General features: G+C 30.3%; 2 protein-coding genes across 2 annotated transcripts in view; both read right to left on the reverse strand.

Annotated features, from left to right (window-relative positions):
• LOC129976375 (uncharacterized) overlaps nucleotides 1-6,880 on the reverse strand; it is a 30,466-nt gene extending 23,586 nt beyond the window's left edge. Inside the window, exons 1-3 of the mRNA XM_056089908.1 lie at nucleotides 6,753-6,880; nucleotides 2,033-2,122; nucleotides 732-821 (exon numbers count right to left, since the gene is read on the reverse strand). Of these exons, the coding sequence (XP_055945883.1) occupies nucleotides 732-821; nucleotides 2,033-2,122; nucleotides 6,753-6,785 (213 nt within the window). The 5' untranslated portion in view covers nucleotides 6,786-6,880. The remainder of the gene's footprint in view (nucleotides 1-731; nucleotides 822-2,032; nucleotides 2,123-6,752) is intronic.
• A 4,723-nt stretch (nucleotides 6,881-11,603) lies between these two features.
• Nucleotides 11,604-17,362, reverse strand: LOC129976528 (uncharacterized). The gene is made up of 3 exons (XM_056090148.1): nucleotides 17,149-17,362; nucleotides 15,516-15,698; nucleotides 11,604-12,016 (listed from the first exon to the last, which is right to left on the reverse strand). Exons 1-3 carry the CDS (start codon nucleotides 17,179-17,181, stop codon nucleotides 11,930-11,932), a joined length of 303 nt encoding a protein of 100 aa, XP_055946123.1. The 5' UTR covers nucleotides 17,182-17,362; the 3' UTR covers nucleotides 11,604-11,929.
• Between the last annotated feature and the right edge of the window lie 1,126 nt (nucleotides 17,363-18,488).

The raw sequence follows: 18,488 nt of genomic DNA on the forward strand, positions 1-18,488 counted from the left end.
ACTATATATATAGCATGTAAATAGAATTGTAGAGGGGAGAGAGAATAAAAGGGAGTCAGATTAACAATGAGTGAATTATTTCACATTATGAACCCACATCTTTGAATCTTATTAGCGGAGAAACGACTGAATGAAATGAAATTCAGGTAGAGTCTCAATACCTTTTAAATAATTCTCAAAAATTCCCAACGGATCATTCATTGTTAGGAAAAAAAATGTACTAAATATACCAGTTATCCAAAAGAAATGAAAATCAAAAAATTAACAGTTCCTCACTCTAACAGTTAGGATCAGTTGCGTGCAGGTTGTCCATAATTATATTGGGTAATTATAAAGAATGAAAACAAGACTTTGAAACCTTTTGTATAACATTCTATTAGTATATTACCATGGTTGTTTACAATGGGAATATAATTTTTACATAATTGGTATAATTGTTTAGACTAAAGAGTAATTCAGAATTACAGATTGTGTAGACTTACATTGCCTTATGTTTCATGGGCTTTGAGTAGACCTATGTGGAGGAACATTGTGGTTTTTGAAGCCATACAGAGCAATTTTAAAGTATGCAAACCAAACAAGTTTTTGAAGCCCTATAGAGCAATCAAGTCTTTGAAACTTTTCGATTGTTTTCTTCCAGTAGTTGCTTACAAATGGAATATGATTTTCTGATAATCGAGTAGTTGTATTTGAATAATAAGCATTTCCAAGTTATAGATTGTATTACTTACAATTGATTCTGTCACATTTGGACTTTGAGGGGACCTTTGCGGAGGAGTAGATTGCAAATTCTCTTGAGTCTTCTTTGATTCCTTTTTGACCTATATGCAGTAAATAAAATATATTGTCTGTGTCAGCTTTATATAATAAAAAGTATTATCTTATTTTCCTTTCAAATTTAATATTATTGGCTATATTAAAATCGAATAAATTAACAAATAATTATGTATTTAAAAAATTTACCACGTTTATAAAACGGGCTAAATTATTTTCTAGCTCCTTCAGATTGTTAACACAGTCTTGATTTTTCTGTTGAAAAATTTTTTTGTGTGAATTCTGAAAAAATATCGTTTTATTTAAATAATGATTTTCTGCTTTTGTCTTGTGTGTTTGAAATTTTGCAACATAATTTAAATTATTTTTCGATGAGCTAACGGCGTGGTAGGGTACAGTTTGCCGGTAATGAAAGTTTTTAATCGATCCCAAAATTTAGCTTAGATAGACCGATGAGATAGCGATCTAAACCTGTGCACTTGGAAAATTATGCATGAATTAATTTTTCGCTTAATATATGGATTTGTGTATTGCACCAAAAAATGCATATAATTGTTTTAAGTTGAGTTTCCATGAAAAAGGAATTCATCTTTTTACCATTCTGTAGGGGTTTTTACATATTAAAATTGAATAAATAAAACTTCAAAATAATACACCATCTTGAACAACCGAGTGCAAAGGGTTAATATTGCAGTGTCATCTACTTCTAAATAATGTTTGAAGTTTGAAGTTTTTTGATCATGGGGAAGATAATTTACAATCGATTAAAAAAGTATGATGAATTGACAAACAGAGCAGAAAGCAAATTAATAAAAACATGTTCAAAATGCTAATGGATTTTCTATATAATTTGGTCATTATTTGATTTCTGTACTTTCCAGATCTTTTTTCTATTCGGTTTATTGTAAATTCGAATTTTCAATCAAACATCGATGCAAGTCTTGTATGGAAAAATCGTTTCACTGTTCCCCTTGCTACACTAAGGATGCTAAGTCTCCAATGACGACGGCAGACCAAATAGACAATTCTGAAAACAGTTATGGTTACAACTTTCTGCATTAAAATTATGATCTTTTAATGAGTATGCAAACAAAACCACTTTTTGAAACCATATAGAGTAATCAAGTCTTTGAAACTTTTGTACAATATTCGATTGTTTTCTTGCCGTAGTTGCTTACAAATGGAATACGATTTTCTGATAATCGGTCAGTTGTATTTGAATAATAAGCAATTCTTAGCAATCGATTGTATTACTTACATTGGATTCTGTCACATTTGGACTTTGAGGAGACTTTTGCAGAGGAGTAGATTGCAAATTCCCTTGAGTCTTCTTTGATTGCTTTTTGTCCTACATGCAGTAAATAAAAGACATTGTCTATGTCAGCTTTAAATAAAAAGTATTAACTTAATTTCATTTTAAATTTAATATTATTGGTTATACTAAAATCGAATAAATTTTTAGATGTATTTAAAAAAATTCACATTTATAAAACGGGCTATTTTTTTTAACTAAGCTTGTTTTAATTAAGAAGATTTTTTTTTATCTTGAGTCACTATCGCTGCTTGTCTTTACAATTTTGAAATAAAGAACTTTTGCAAACTGGCTGCCCTGGTCTGTTGTGTTGACAAAAAATTTAGAGCATGCGATGCCTTCGGCATCCGAAGGCGGCACCGGGCAGAATTCTTTAAGTATTCTACGGCTTCGCTAGCAGCAGTAGCCGCATCCTAGTAGTTTCGCTAGCACATTAAACATAAAGACTGTTTGGATAATAGAGACAGTAGGTACTTAATAAAAAGAAAAGAAATAAGCTAGAAGCAATCAAACCATTCCCCATACAAAATTAAAACAAGCATCCTTTTCTCAACTTCATCAACTCATAAAAAAATATATTCCACTCACCATTCATTCTTCAGGTTCAAAATATATCCTGCCATCTCATTCACTAGATAATCGTTCTTTAACAATTATCGACATAACGAATTAAGGAAACCGTCAGATCAGAAAAATAATTACGAAAAGTGCAAGGAATTCCATTGCAGAAGATTTTCAAGTTAATAATTCAGACGATTTCAAAAAGCGTATACAGACAGTTAAGAATTGCAAAAGAATAAATATTTTCTATTCGTATTCAATATTAAAAATAACATCACAGTGTCTTATTAGCTATAAAAAACTTAATTATAATACAAAACTAAATAAAAATTTTTAATCTTATTTTTAATTTAACATTTTTCATAAAACAGTTGCAGTTCATGTACAACTCAATGTAAAAAGTAGTAAACAAAACAGCATTAGGGTTGCTAGAAGATCGTTCGTTGGGTTACCATATTGGCGACAAACTCGGGGGCACACTAAAGTACAATTCAGCCGTTTTGTACTTCGACAAATGAAACTGCCGATTTTATTCTACAGCAACATTTCATTCCTAAACAATATTTCGCTGCTTCAAATCTCATGAGCCCTAAAAGTTTTATTATTATTATTTGCACTATTAAGTCAACTCCAAGAAGCGAAGAATGTAAAGAACCTAAATGGACCCCTGCGACTGCAGTATGGACGACTGGTGGGCTAACAAGTCCTGGCAGAAGCTCAGGTCTTCCCAAAGAATTTGAGTATCTAACTTTGACAACAAGGATGTATTTTAGCGTTATCTTCAAGTGGCATCGTTGTCACTTTGAGAGAACTTAATGAGAATTTCGGGGCAAGTACGACTTCCGACTTGTCCGGAAATTCTCGATATCAAAGTTTATTGTGCACGACTTTCTTCTGAACACAAATCAATAGCATAAGGTTGCATGATATATATGTTTTACTTTCTTATGGCACTTGCCATGGACAAGCCCGCTGTTACGAAGACAGCGATTTTAAGTCGGTGGGGGAGCGTCTCTGGTTTTTATAGTAGTGGCATCTAGGGCCAACAGAATGACTTAGCTACACACACGTCACAACCCTTTTTATGGGGCGGACGTCATTCACTCATCCACAGATCGTAATTTGGACCTGAATCGGAGAACGATCATCCCTGATCCTGTACCCCCAGTGGTATTACTCTTGACATGGAGAACTTTGTGACCACGACAGATTTTTACGCGCGTCAGCCACCAAGCACGCGGGGAATCTTCGGCCGGCGGGGTTCGAACTCGCAACCTATCGGATTGCAGTTGACAGTTTTGTGCCAACTACATACTCTTAACCAGTTAACTGTTTATGACGAGTATACTCGTCATGGAAGAAGTACAACATTTTGCGTTATGACGAGTTTATTCGTCAGAAGAAATAAGTAGTGACAATTGGGCGTTTGAATTACAAATTTAGTAAACACTCAAACATATTCATAAGTTTCAAGATATTTAAAATATTTTGAGACAAAGTTGAAATCAAAGGAGCGAATAAATAAAAACTAATTATTATCAAAATTATTACAATATAAATGTATGCACATTGTACTAAAAATAATGTGCGGAAAAAATAGAGATATTGGTGCTTAATTCGCGAAGTTCCATCATGCGTTGCACCATGCTTTGTTCAATACCATTCTCCAATAGGAATTAAAATAATAAAATAATTTTTTTATGTTTATTTTCGTTCATATGCTAAAAATGTAGTTTAGTTTAAGTAAATAAATAAATTATATTATTGAAGTAAAAAAAATAATTTCATTACAACATAATTTCATATTACACATACTCTGTGTTTGACGAATATACTCATAATCGCTAGATTTTTGCTACACAATTTAGATAGTATTTCTAATTACAACACAATTAGATTAGCATTTTCTGAAGAGGTTGGAACTAGGGATTGAAATACCGGTATACCGGGATACCGAATACCGGTATTTTGAGCCATTTGTGCAATTTTGTAATACCGGTATTCACAAGTTTAAATACCGGTTTTTCGGTATTTACTAGAAATTTTTAAAATTGTCTCCACTATATGTTCAGGTATCGCGAACTTAGCAAAATAGTATAAGTTTTTATTTTTATGTCTCCCTAAAGGGCGAAATCAATTAGCTAATTAAGTGCTTAATTAATTGCTTAAATCTAAATTAGCTAAACAAGGATTATCCCTGAAAGAAAATATTGTATCCTTAACGACTGATGGGGCAACAATTACGAAAAAAGTTGGAAAGTTGATTGGTGCAAATCAGCAGTTGTGCTATGCATATGGAATTCAATTAGGATTAATAAATGTATTATACCAAACAAATAAAGAATCCAAATACTGTGGATATAGAAATTTCGCATTCCAACTTTGAAAAGAGTAAGAGTGAGAGTGATGTTGACAATGAAGATAATGACAATGTAGTTCTTGAAGATATTGCTAATGAGGATGAAATATTAAGCTATCGCTTCCTATAATTTATAAAGTTCGAAAAATTGTTAAGATATTTAAACGTTCACCTATAAAAAGGATATATTACTAAAATATATACTAACTAAAAATAAAACAGAATATATGTTAATATTAGATTCTAAAACACGTTGGAACAGTTTACTCCTAATGATGGAAAGATATTTGAAACTGAGAAATCCAATCCAAAAGCAATAATCGACTTAAACCTGTAAATTAATTTTTCAGATAGTGACTTCGACTTAATATCCAGAACTGTATCAGCTCTACTTCCAATAAAACTGACTATTGAGGCATTATATCGGAGATATTCTAATTTATGAACAGCTAATGCAACAATAAATTTCATGTTGCAGTCACTGAAAGAACAGCACACATCCCTATTTGAAGATTTATATATTACATTGAAAAATCCCACAGATAGGCATATCGAAATAGAAAATGTCTTATGGTATTTACATAATTATAATGATTTTAAAAATGAAAAAGAAAAGAACCAAATAAAATCTGATTAAGTTTAGAGTAAATTTTCTTAAAATTTTTTACCCACAAACCTATCCACATTCAGAAGAATTCGGTTCAATTATCGAAGATTATGATGTCACTACTGTCGATAGTGAAAAAAAATTTTCTCTTGAACAAAAATTAGAATTATCAATATATAAAAAAATTTCAACGAACCAAAATACAATACAGAAATCAGCTATATCCAAAACTATCTGACTAGAAATCGATTTATGTGAAAAATAGGGATTTAGAGGTAAATTCTTTGAAAAAGTATATCGCTCATTGCTAACAGTACCATCAACTAGCGTAGATGCCGAAAGAGCGTTTTCGACAGCTGGTAATTTTTATACAAAATTACTTTTCAGGCTTAATGACAATACAATTGATGCGTTATATTTAAGATCACATTTCAAAAATTTGTAATAGTACCACAGACTGAATAATGATATTTACTTTTTTTTTTGTGATTGAAATAAATAAGAAGTTTCTTTACTTTTTTGTGATTATATACTGTTATAATTTATAAGTTACAAATTATTTTTTGTGATATTTACACTCTCTAACAAAACTGGCAAATAAAAACAAAGAAACACCTGTGTTTTCTTTCTTTTTCTAAAATTTCTGATACCGGTATTAAAACCGGTATCCCGGTATTGAGATTTAAAAAATACCGAATACAGGTATTGAAATTTTGATCCGGCATTGCAATCCCTAGTTGGAACCAATGGTTAAGAATCAATCACTTTATTGGAATTATAAATTATCGAGGATTTTTGACTTATTTGTATAGTTGTGTTCAGTTAGAACGAACTTTAGAAAAGATTCTTAAATACCCTTAATTATAAAATTTTTAGTATTTAGCAAAACAATATGAAAAGATGATACTGATTCAAAAACCTTTTATATTGATTTCACGATGTACTATCATTTAATTTTAGATGGTTTGCAAAGAATTTGAAATCAGGTCAAAAGCAAAGAAATGTGTTTAATTATTCGATACGCACATATGCATACTGTGTTAATTCAAATGATTTCACTATATATATATATATATTGAAAAGTAACAAATAGAAATTGATTATTGAAGAATAACCATTAAAAGTAAAACATCACTTACTGTATTTCGATTTTTTTTCCGACCTTTGCCCATTTTTCAAAGTTTTCGTTCCTCTAGCAATCTAATGAGGCACAGGTCCTACCTTTAAAACAGACGACACTGGCACTATCTGTTCGTGACAAACTAACTCGTAAGCCAGATAATTCGAATGAGTTTTCTTTGCTGTGATGTCGTAGTCACATGATTGGTTCATGTGATGTCATAGTCACATGCTATATAATCTCATATGATCTAACATTAAACTGCAGGTTACCGTAGTTTGACCAATTACTATGCCACTAGGAGAATCATGAATCCTTTGCCATCTTATCATTTTACTTAAAATGATGAATGTTTATTATGCTTAAGGGGGCGGAGGATTCTTACCATCAAACCAAAAAATAGATTATTTTATTGTTAAGTATAATATTAAATTACACAATGAATACTCTATGAAGTCTAATTTAGTTCTTTATTTTATACCATTTTTGCAGCTGACTTCTCCAAGAACGACTACATCGCAATCTGCTTCTTTGCTGATGACACTGATATCCTTACCCAGAGCAGTGCCATTAACTTTGTCTCCAAAACACTTCAAAAAGGACTCCTGAACATTTAAATCTGGTGCATGAAGTGGCGTATTGCCATCAATGCGGAAAAGACTCATGCCGTCATGTTCGGGAAAGCACAACTAAAGAAACCACTACCTACATCACAGTCTTTGAAGATAATCTTTGAGAAAAAGAAGTAAAATACCTTGAACTGATCCTAGACAATAAACTCATTTTTAAAAGTCATTTCAAAAATGGTGAGAAGAAGTTCTGGGCTAAAGTACACCTCATTATCCCACTCAATGGGATACCCCCCCCTCACCCAACCACTCAACCCCCCCCTCTTTTACTAAAAAACAAAATGTCATTATACCAACAAGTTTTAAGATCTATGCTCACTTATACTGCTCCAATGTCGGGATTCACTGCTAAAAACAATCGAAACAAGATTGAAGTTTTACAAAATAAAAGAGTTAGCATTGGTACCAATTCTCCTTGGTTAATCGGGAATGGTATTTTACACAGAGCTTAAAATTCCATAGCTCGATAATTTCATCTAAGGGCTTTCAAGAAAATTTTTCAGTCAACTCAAAACTCATGAAAATTCCACAATAAAGGAACAAATTAACTGTGCACACTGCAATGGAAAATATGCCTTTTCTTATTCTGCTACTAAATGAACTTTGTCATTTAAACCACCATAACTTCTTCCAAAATTTAAATTGCATCTAATGAACTGCTTCAGTTTTCACCTTAAATGCTTTTAAGCAATCCTTCATCTACTCAAAAGATGGTATATTACTTCTATTATTATGGTCTATTATTCTATATTACGCGCCATTGGCATATTGCTTCTATTTTTCTTCACCTACTTATTACCTCAAACTCAATAGAAGTGCCTAGGAACTAAGGCTCTCCTTGTATTTAATTCAAGAAAATATGAAGCCTATTTACGAGCCCGAAACCACTGTTGAGACTCCACTACAAGGGAACTAAACTCTCCCTGATCTAATAATATATTTTATATGAATATACCGATAGTATAGAGTGGCTATTCCTTTTAGTATCCCAAGACTATCCCCTTTTGGGACGATTCTACATCGCCAAGGAATGAGACGTGGAAGAATCAGTGCATTTCCGGAATTCTTCTATTGTTGTTGTTGCTTATGGCACTTGTCATAGACAAGCTCGCTGATGAAGTCATAGATTTTAAGCCCAGTTTCAACGTCTCTTGTTTTAGTTGCGCCGTCTAGAGTCAATAATACGTCTTAGCCACTCATACATCGCAGCCTTTTTCAAGGGGCGGACTTTATACATACATTCCATCCACAGATCGTAATTTACACCTGAATATCTCTGATACAGTACCCCTTGTGGTATTGTCCCGACTTGAAGAACTTTGTGGCTAAGATAGATTTATACGTGCACTAGCCACCATGTACACGGAAAGTCTTCGGCTAGCGGGATTCGAACTCACAACCCAAGGGATGCAATGGAATTCTTCCTCTTTCTGAGACCTAGATTTTTATCCCATTAGATGCGTTTTCTTTCAGTTCCCCCGCCCCAGGTGTGTGAGTGTTGTGCTGTTTCTAGTCGTAATGTTTAAACTAAAAATTTCGCATTGATTGCTTATAAGGTTATTCAAGAGGCAAAAAAAGTTTTCAGGAAAGGCATGAAGAATGTTTTCTATGATATCATTAAATGTGATAGAAATTATCTACCGATGTTAATGTCAACATATTATCAAAAGAATTTCAATAACAAATGAAAAAAATGAAGTGTTTTAGCTAAAAGGATTGTAATTATTTTGTAAAAAAGGGAATTTCGTAATTTTAAGAACAGAAATATTCCATCCATTCATCATAGCGTAATGTGTTGGTCGCTCACAGCAAGTGAAAACATCTCTAAAATATTTTATTATAATTAGTGTCATTTCTCTGAAAATATTACGACCTGTTTTTACACTTCCTATGTTCCCATATAATCTGATGTCATATTTTTAAATGTAAATATCCCCTCTTTTCACCCCTATTTCGATAATAAACGCATCTTGATGCATGGCGCGGATGGTTTTAGAATCAGAAAATAAACAGTGGAAGCTTTTGGGTTCGAAGTAGTAGCAGATATAAGAACAATTTTTATTACAAAAATAGATATTTACGAGGAAGTAATTGTTTACTTAATTTGAAAATTTTATTCATATTCATTATTAATTAGCAATTAAATGGAAATAGAATTAATCTCTTTTTTTTCTATCTATTCCTTCTTCGAGGTGGATTGGCCTCAATTTCTTGGCTGAGAGAATTTTTATAAAACATGCCTCAATGGTTCAGATACAATTCTTTTAGATTTTATGTACCAAGATCTGTAAATATAATCTGACAATTTCCTGAAATCGTATTATATATCCTACATGGAACCGAAAAAAATATATCATGTCAAGTGATTTTTTTTTTTAATTTTTGTTGTCCTTTCTTTCATTTATGTTTCTTTTTATTTGTTATTTAATTGGTGGTAAACGTTTTCCCATACGTGACTCTGGTTATCTAAAACTCGTTTCGAAAAATCGAAATAGGTTTCAAAGTAATATTCTTTCTTCCCTAACCCTACGATAACCAAAAATTCCATTTATTTTTTAATACTTATTTTGAGCTTTCTGAATGTTGGTCTGATTGAAAAAAAAATTAATTTTATTTATTACACAAAAATCACATCTAGCAACTTAAGTCATTCTGGTTTAAAACCATTCATTAATTTTATTTTAGAACTTTGATTATTAAAGTAATAATGAAAAAAAATCTACCACTCATTTTGGTTATGAGTTCTTTAGACAGCATTAGCTTGGTCGTAAAGTATCGGCAGTGGAATGACATAACATATGTATGTAGTTCCGATGACAATTTTATTTTTAATCGGGATTTAAATGTCTTAATATTCATGGTTTGGCACAATATTATTATTTATTATAACAATCTTCTTACCAAGGTTTGAAGTTTCAATGTTCTCTTCCATTAGCCTCGCGTAGTTTCAAATGAGAGATAATTGAAATCATTAATTCAATTTATTCAACTGATGAAATCAATCAATTTCAACTTTTTTCTTAATTCCTTATAGTGTACGTACACACTAGAAGATTTTTTTTTAATTTTAACTTTAAAAATCCAGTTTTTTTCACAGTAGGTCATTAATATATGTTTTAAACTCATTTCAGTAAGAAAAAAACCATATTACACTAATTATTAATTAAATAATATTTAATGAGCTAATTAGCCTATTTTTTGAAACATGATATCTTAAATTCTAATTTGTACAGACACACAATTCTAGTTGAAAATTATGCCTAATATTAGTCTTCATGTTGTCTGCCTCAATCAAGTTATAAATGTATATAGTATTTTTTTCAACATTTTTTTCATCAACGATGAATCTAAAAAGCGATATTTTTTCTGTCATTTTAACATTTAAATAGCTATTAAAAGTTTATTTCTATAAATATAACTTTGATTGAGGCACAAAACATCCACTATATCATACATATTATTTTGATATATAAATAACTGTATTTGGTTCATTTCTTGTTGAGTTATGATTGTTTGAATGAAGCAACATAGTGGGAAAATATCATTCTTCATAAAATGAGTTTTAAAAAAACCGTAACTAGAGTTTTTAATGAAAGCACCTCAAGAAAAATAATTATAACTCGAGAAATATTTCGAATATTGATTACATCTTGGTATCGTTTGAAAGCTAAAGGATCAGAGAACATCTTTAAGCAATAAAAAAACATTCGATATTTTGAACGAAGTGTGTACATACACCTTAAATGAAATCCACATTTAACTAGTAGGAGTTTTATTTCTAAAAAAATCTTCACACATTTTGGACGCAGTTAAATAACGAGATCTACAGCTAATACGGCTTGATCTTTCTCGGTTCTTTCACAATACACGAATGGGAGGATGTTTGATCCGTTATTAAATAAACAAGTTTCAGATAAATATTCATAGCATTCTTTTAATAAAAAAAATAAAATACTCTAAATAATATACTAAAATTATTGAAAGGAGTTTGAATTTTATGAACATGTAATGGAAAATCGGAAAATAAAATGTATTTAAAAATGGCATTTATATTGTTTAGAACGAAAATTACTTACATTTTTCATGGATATTCATTCTTTTAAAATTATATAACGACAGAAGGAATGCATTTAGTTGATGTGATTCAGAATCCAAAGACCTCAGACGCAGAAATAGTTTTAAAAATAATTTTATTCATAAATGAAATAAAAACATGAAAAAACTATTATGCTGATGAATAACTGACGTAACAAAACAACTAAAAGCCAAAAGAGGAAATAATTGAAAAATCGTCTGCAAATTTTTATGAATTAAAATCAATTTCTAATCTACTTTAAAATCATGTTTGATTCAAAGATTTAGAAAAGCCTTGTATGTCTTATGATCACAGAAATTTAGAATTACCTAGAAAAAAATTATAAAAACCTTCAATTAATATCTTATTATAATAGGTAATTAAAACAGTATTACTTATGTGAAACTTATTGCAGCGAAATATAGTCACAATAAATGTATCGTAAAAATTCATTAAGATAAACAAGCTGGTGCGAGGAATTATGCAGTCGTTTTAATTATATTCAGCATTTACATCGTACGAATCTCTGGTCGACCGTCTTTCAAAAATTCTTTGAATGAATCGAAATTTCTTCAATTCCTGCAAAATAAATAATAACTTTAGAAACATATAGAAACTTAACAATTTGATCATTTTAAATGACAGAAACTTCTTTTACAAAACAATTTACAATCTGAAATGTATATACATTTTTTGAAATACAGAGCAAGAAAACACTTTCAAATTTAATAGAAACATTCCGAAGTTTAAAGGGTTTTCTTTTTCTAAATATTATTGCTTTCGATTTTTTAGAGGTTAAAATAATATTACAGATCTACCTGTATACATATATTAATTTAAAAAATACTAATGTTCTATTTTGAAAAAAACGCGAATTATTTTGGGTAAAAATTTCGAAAATTTGGAAGAGTTTGATTTATATTAATGTCACGTTTTTAAAGCACTGCTAAGGCTATTTTAGGACGAACTTCATAATTTTGAATCGAGTTCAAATGATGAGGATGACACCTGAACTAGTACCCTTCTCCAAAGTTCCGCGCCACATCAGCGGGTGAACATTTGGTCCCGACGGATCTAACTAGCACCAGAACCGATTAAACGCTGGTTTTTCGGTAGAATTGTGTTTTGAACCCTCCGTTTATGAAGATGAGACCTTACCACTAGGCCACCACAGCCCTCCAAAGCTTGTGAAATAGAACATTTCTGAAACGAAAGAAGATTTAACCGTTTGCCCTTGGAAAAGTAATTCGATGTATAATTATTCACTTAATACATGGACTTGTTTATTACACTAAAAAATAAACACATGCAATTGTTTTAAGTTGAATTTCCGTGAAAATTGTACATCTTTTTACTATTCTGTACGTATTTTTAACATTTAAAATTTAAAAAATAAATAAAAATGTCGAAATGATGTACTGTTTTCAATGGTGACTGAAAGAAGACATTCGAGGAAAAGGGTTAAGGCGTACGTACACACTAGAAGATTTTTTTTTTAAATTTTAACTTTAAAAATCCAGTTTTTTCACAGTAGGTCATTAATATATGTTTAAACTCATTTCAGTGAAACAAACCATATTACACTAATTATTAATTAATTAAATATTATTTAATGAGCAAATTAGCATATTTTTTGAAACATGATATCTTAAATTTAATTTGTAGAGACACAATTTTAGGTGGAAATTATGTCTAATATTAGTCTTCATGTTGTCTGCCTCAATCAAGTTATAAAAATATATAGTTTTTTTTAAACAATTTTTATCAACGGTGAATAGAAAAAGCGAGATTTTTTCTGTCATTTTAACTTTTAAATAGCTATTAAAAATCTATTTCTAAACATATAACTGCGATTGAGGCACAAAACATCCGCTGTCTCATACAGATTATTTTCATGTATAAATAATTGTATTTGGTAAATTTCTTGTTGAATTATGATTGTTTGAATGAAGCGACATATTGGAAAAATATCATTCTTCATAAAATGAGTTTTAAAACCCGAAACTAGAGTTTTTAATCAAAGCACCTCAAGAAAAATAATTATAACTCGAGAAATATTACGCATATTGGCAACATCTTGGTATCGTTTGACAGCTAAAGAATCAGAGAACATTATTAAGCAATAAAAAATATTCGATATTTTGAACGATTTTCGTAGTTTCAAGTGTGTGCGTACACCTTAAATACTTCAATTTTATTAAGTTTTGAAAATAATTTATTCATTCGTCAAAATATATCAGATAATGATCAATTCCTCAAAATATGAAGACGATGGTAAATGACTATTGAAGTGCAAGTAGTCTTTCTACATCAAGCAAATGTAAAAACATTTTCCCCCTACTACAAATTTAATGCCCCAAATCTACATCCATTACAATTCTTACAGCCAAAATTGTATCTGCAATTCTTAACCTTTAAAGCCGCTACTATTTTTTAATTGCACTCGACTAGGCATCATTGACACAAAATGCTTAAAGAACAATTAGCGATCTGAAGCACATTGATAGAAGTTGTGTGCGGCATAACTATTACCAGTTCTGCTCCAATTTTCCTCCAGTCTATGGGGGAAATGGTGATCAAAAGTATCACTAATGATTTTTCTCCTACAACTGCGTTATGAGGCATTCGGTATCAATGCCTTGCACTTTGCTGATCAATTCTTCGACATTTTTCTGCTAATTATTTTTCCCGTTAGAAGTGTGCTCTGAGCTCCTTTCAGTACCAAGTAGGATTATTATAAGCAAAAACACACTTTGCCGTAGACTCGAATGACTATTACTCCAATTCAGCCAGATATCTAACTTGGTCTTGTTTATCTAGTATTTCAGTGATTATTTTATGTTAAAAATGATTAGTATAAATATTAGAAAAAAAATTTACTTCTGTAAAATTCCCAACTTTTCCTGAATGCACACACACACAAAATAAATAAATAAAAGCCAATAGCCCTCAAATGATGAAAATTTAATTCATCTTCATTTATGTTATTAAGTTTTGTATTAAATAGGTTTATGTTATATTTATTGGAAATGATCAAATAGCAAAATTTCTCGCATTATTGATACATTGGAATTCCAACCTCCTTCAAGTATTTAATTTAAAGCCGAATTTTTCGGATACATATAGTGGCTATTATAGAGAATGGAGACAAAACTCTTCTTTTTAATTTTTACAGAAATAAAAACAGATCAAAAGGAATTGCAAAAATTGCTATACGTTGCAATGGATTGCAGGAAATTTCCCATAAGTTGTAGTAGATTGCAGGAAATTTCCCATAAGATGCAGTAGATTGCAGGAAATTTCCCATAAGATGCAGTAGATTGCAGGAAATTTCCCATAAGATGCAGTAGATTGCAGGAAATTTCCCATAAGATGCAGTAGATTGCAGGAAATTTCCCATAACTTGAAGCAGATTGCAGGAAATTTCCCATAACTTGAAGCAGATTGCAGGAAATTTCCCATAACTTGCAGCAGATTGCAGGAAATTTCCCATAACTTGCAGCAGATTGCAGGAAATTTCCCATAACTTGCAGCAGATTGCAGGAAATTTCCCATAACTTGCAGCAGATTGCAGGAAATTTCTCATAACTTGCAGCAGATTGCAGGAAATTTTATATTAATTACAATGGATTGCAGGAAATTTTATATTAATCACAATGGATTGCAGGAAATTTTATATTAATCACAATGGATTGCAGGAAATTTTATATTAATTACAATGGATTGCAGGAAATTTTATATTAATTACAATGGATTGCAGGAAATTTTATATTAATTACAATGGATTGCAGGAAATTTTATATTAATTACAATGGATTGCAGGAAATTTTATATTAATTACAATGGATTGCAGGAAATTTTATATTAATTACAATGGATTGCAGGAAATTTTATATCAATTACAATGGATTGCAGGAAATTTTATATCAATTACAATGGATTGTAGGAAATTTTACATAAATAGGTTGCATTCGATTACAAAGAATTTCTATAGGTTAAAATAGATGCTAAAATTCATCAAAAGGTATACAAATACATCCTTAGATTTTCATGCAAAGTAACTGGTTTTCATACTTACATAGAAGCAACTAAAACCTAGAAGTATGAGTATAAAGCCCAACATGACGATATGAAAATTAAGTGCTTTCCAACTCTTGACATCTTCAGCACATATCGCATAAATCCATGTTCCAAAATAACAAAGAGCAGCCAATATTATCACACGACGAAGAACACCAAATGCTGTGGATGTGATATCAGTCTGAAATAAATTTATCAAGTATATCAAAAAAAGTTTTCATTCGGCAAAACTGGGCATAAATTTAAGATTTTTTGTTTTTTGCTCGATTCATTTTTTCTCTAAATTTAAGGATTAAAATTTTAGAGAGTGTCAAATAATAAGCATTGGGATTTTTTTGTGCCTTAGTACGATGTAAATTTTAGAGTCTAATTTCACGGTATGATGAAAAGATTCAAGGAGGCATTTTTAATGGCTTCTTTTTACAACTTATGCGACTACACTCGGAATGAATGTTTTGAAAAATATTCCAAAATAATTGTAATGTTGAGCATTCGCATAAAAAAGAATAAAAAAAGTACCCATGAAATAAAAATATACCCATTAAGTAAAAAAAAAATATCTGCAAACTTTTAAATTTTTTTAAATTTATTTTTGGTTAAAAAAGAAGTATAAAGTGAAAGGCTTGTTTAGTGGTTTATCAAATGATTTGCTTAAAATTTTTCAGATAGCTTAAGGAATATATTATTTAATTCTTGAACTAAAAAATATCGATTCTTTAAATATTCAACTGATAAATAGTACGAAATTGTTTAATTTTTGCATGCTGTGAAGCACTAAAATAATTATAAAAAATTCTAAATGAAATAGACTGCTTATTCTCTTGTCCAGAAATTTTATAGCATATTGTAAAATCGCTAGCCGAAATTGAACGAAAATATGCATTAGAATTTAATTTGAGATTTTCCGTTTGAAAGATTATAAATTGAGAAATAGTATCTAAAGATATAAAATAGTATTAAAATTTAAAACCGATTTTTGTATTTGCATTGACATAGCTTGCCAAAAATAGACTTATAAACAAAATTCAAACGATTTTATAAAGAAACCTGTTTAAACGTAAGAATAGTAAATGAAAAAAATCATATTTGCAAAAAAACCGTCTTTTTTACGTAGTAACCTTTTAACAGATTATCTTCAAATTTTGATACAAGTTTACAGCTTTATTGAAAAGCATACACATTGAATTCGTTAAATCAAATTTGCTTTATTTATGAATAATAATGTTCATGTACCAAAGCACAGAAGTTGCTAGACTGGCTAGGTTGCGAATGATTTGGCAGCTTTTGTCCAGAAACATATATAGACTAAAAGTAATATATCTAGCTTGCTGACCATTTAAAAACTCGCACCATACATATGAATTTTATCATCGCACCATACATACCTAATTTCATGCATTTTTGACTTTTTATGACGTAAGATAGAGGTTAATGATAACAACAATGTATATTTTTGTTTCTGAAATTTCAGAACCATGAGTATTTATCAAAATATGAATTTGAGTATCTTGATCATTGTGATAGTTTTTAGTTTTTTTAATCTGTATTTTCTCTTGTACAAAAAAATAAAACAAATTTGACTACTATTCTAGAAATCAAAAACATACCAGAAACTATAAAACAATGCTTACCGGTTGTTCATCGTGGATTTGTCGATCAACCATTTTAAAAACTAAAACTCAACTATGTAGTAAAAATAAAAACACGAATTTATTTTTAGGTCATGGAACCGATAAATTAGATCATCTATCATGGAATTTTTAGATGCACGCGTATACAAAAATCCTGCACTCAAATTAAATTTTCCTTTAAATCAAAATACCTCCTGACACTGTTGAGAACCACGTGACCCAGAAAGATCATATGATTGTAAATTCCACCAATTAATTGATCATTTTGTTATCTTATTTAATGCAACGTTCAGATGAAACCAACTATTGCGAGCAATAGAAGGTCATGCCTACTTCAGGATAATCACGTGATCACAATTGGACAACGGCAAACAGTTGTCGCAATGAGACAATCATTTGCCATTATCCAGTTGTAGTCACGCGATCTTCCTGAGGTAGGCGAGGCTTTCTACTCCATGCAGTAGTTGGTTCTTCCGAATGCTGCATAATGATAACGACAATAAATGATTTTGGAAAGAATCAGGTGGATTCTTATTACATTCAGCGATTGTCTTAATGGAAACACAACTTGAAAATTTTTTTTCACTTGATGGAGCAGTTTTTGTTTTAACATCTTTCTTTCCTGTTTGAAAGACATATTACTTTTAACAAGATAATGTTTATATAATAGCATGCTATCTGTAAATAATGTGAGACGAAAATCAAGTAAAACCGTTGTTTATATATTCAAAACTTGAGGGACGAAATTCAAGATAATTTTTCTTGGTTGTAAATTCTCAATAAGAAAGGGTTTTCAGAATTTTAATTAAATATTGTCAAAATCCTAATGTTTCTTCTTCAGTTCCATTCGTTCAATCGCTATAAAATGCTATAAAAATTACTATATATTGCTATATTATTCAGTTGCTACAAACTGCTAATTGCAATCAATTAGCATTTTATTGAAAACATAGATTCCTGTGCCACTTCAATCATTCGAAAATATACTTTTCTGTGATTTTGCTATTTATCTACAATTGTTTCTGTTGTTTTAATAAGGCTTCAAAAATATATTTGAATTTATTTTCCAAAAAAAAATCATTCGATGTTTTAATTACTGGATTCTTACACGCGGACAATGCATTGATATTAAAGCATTGTTCGTGCGTACATCATTGCTGTTTAGAAATAAAGAATAAATTGTAAAAATAAAGATGGACAAATGTTTCTTGAAACATCATACTGTAAAAATTCAGACTATTTAGCGGTGGGGGTATTTCTTCAAATATTCTCTTGCGTAAATCATCGAAATATATCTTCGGAATTTATTTTGAATCCTATGTAATTCTTGGTTATAAATT

Source organism: Argiope bruennichi, chromosome 7 (assembly GCF_947563725.1).
Source record: "Argiope bruennichi chromosome 7, qqArgBrue1.1, whole genome shotgun sequence".
Lineage (NCBI taxonomy): Eukaryota > Metazoa > Arthropoda > Arachnida > Araneae > Araneidae > Argiope > Argiope bruennichi.

What these genes read in the sequence shown, in the direction of transcription:
- LOC129976528 (XM_056090148.1), bottom strand. Translation starts at nt 17,181, where the DNA reads ATGGTTGATCGACAAATCCACGATGAACAACCG. An exon ending in AAATCCACGATGAACAACCG is followed by an intron (nt 15,699 to 17,148) that starts GTAAGCATTGTT and finishes AATTTATTTCAG; the next exon opens with ACTGATATCACATCCACAGC. An exon ending in TAGGTTTTAGTTGCTTCTAT is followed by an intron (nt 12,017 to 15,515) that starts GTAAGTATGAAA and finishes TTTATTTTGCAG; the next exon opens with GAATTGAAGAAATTTCGATT.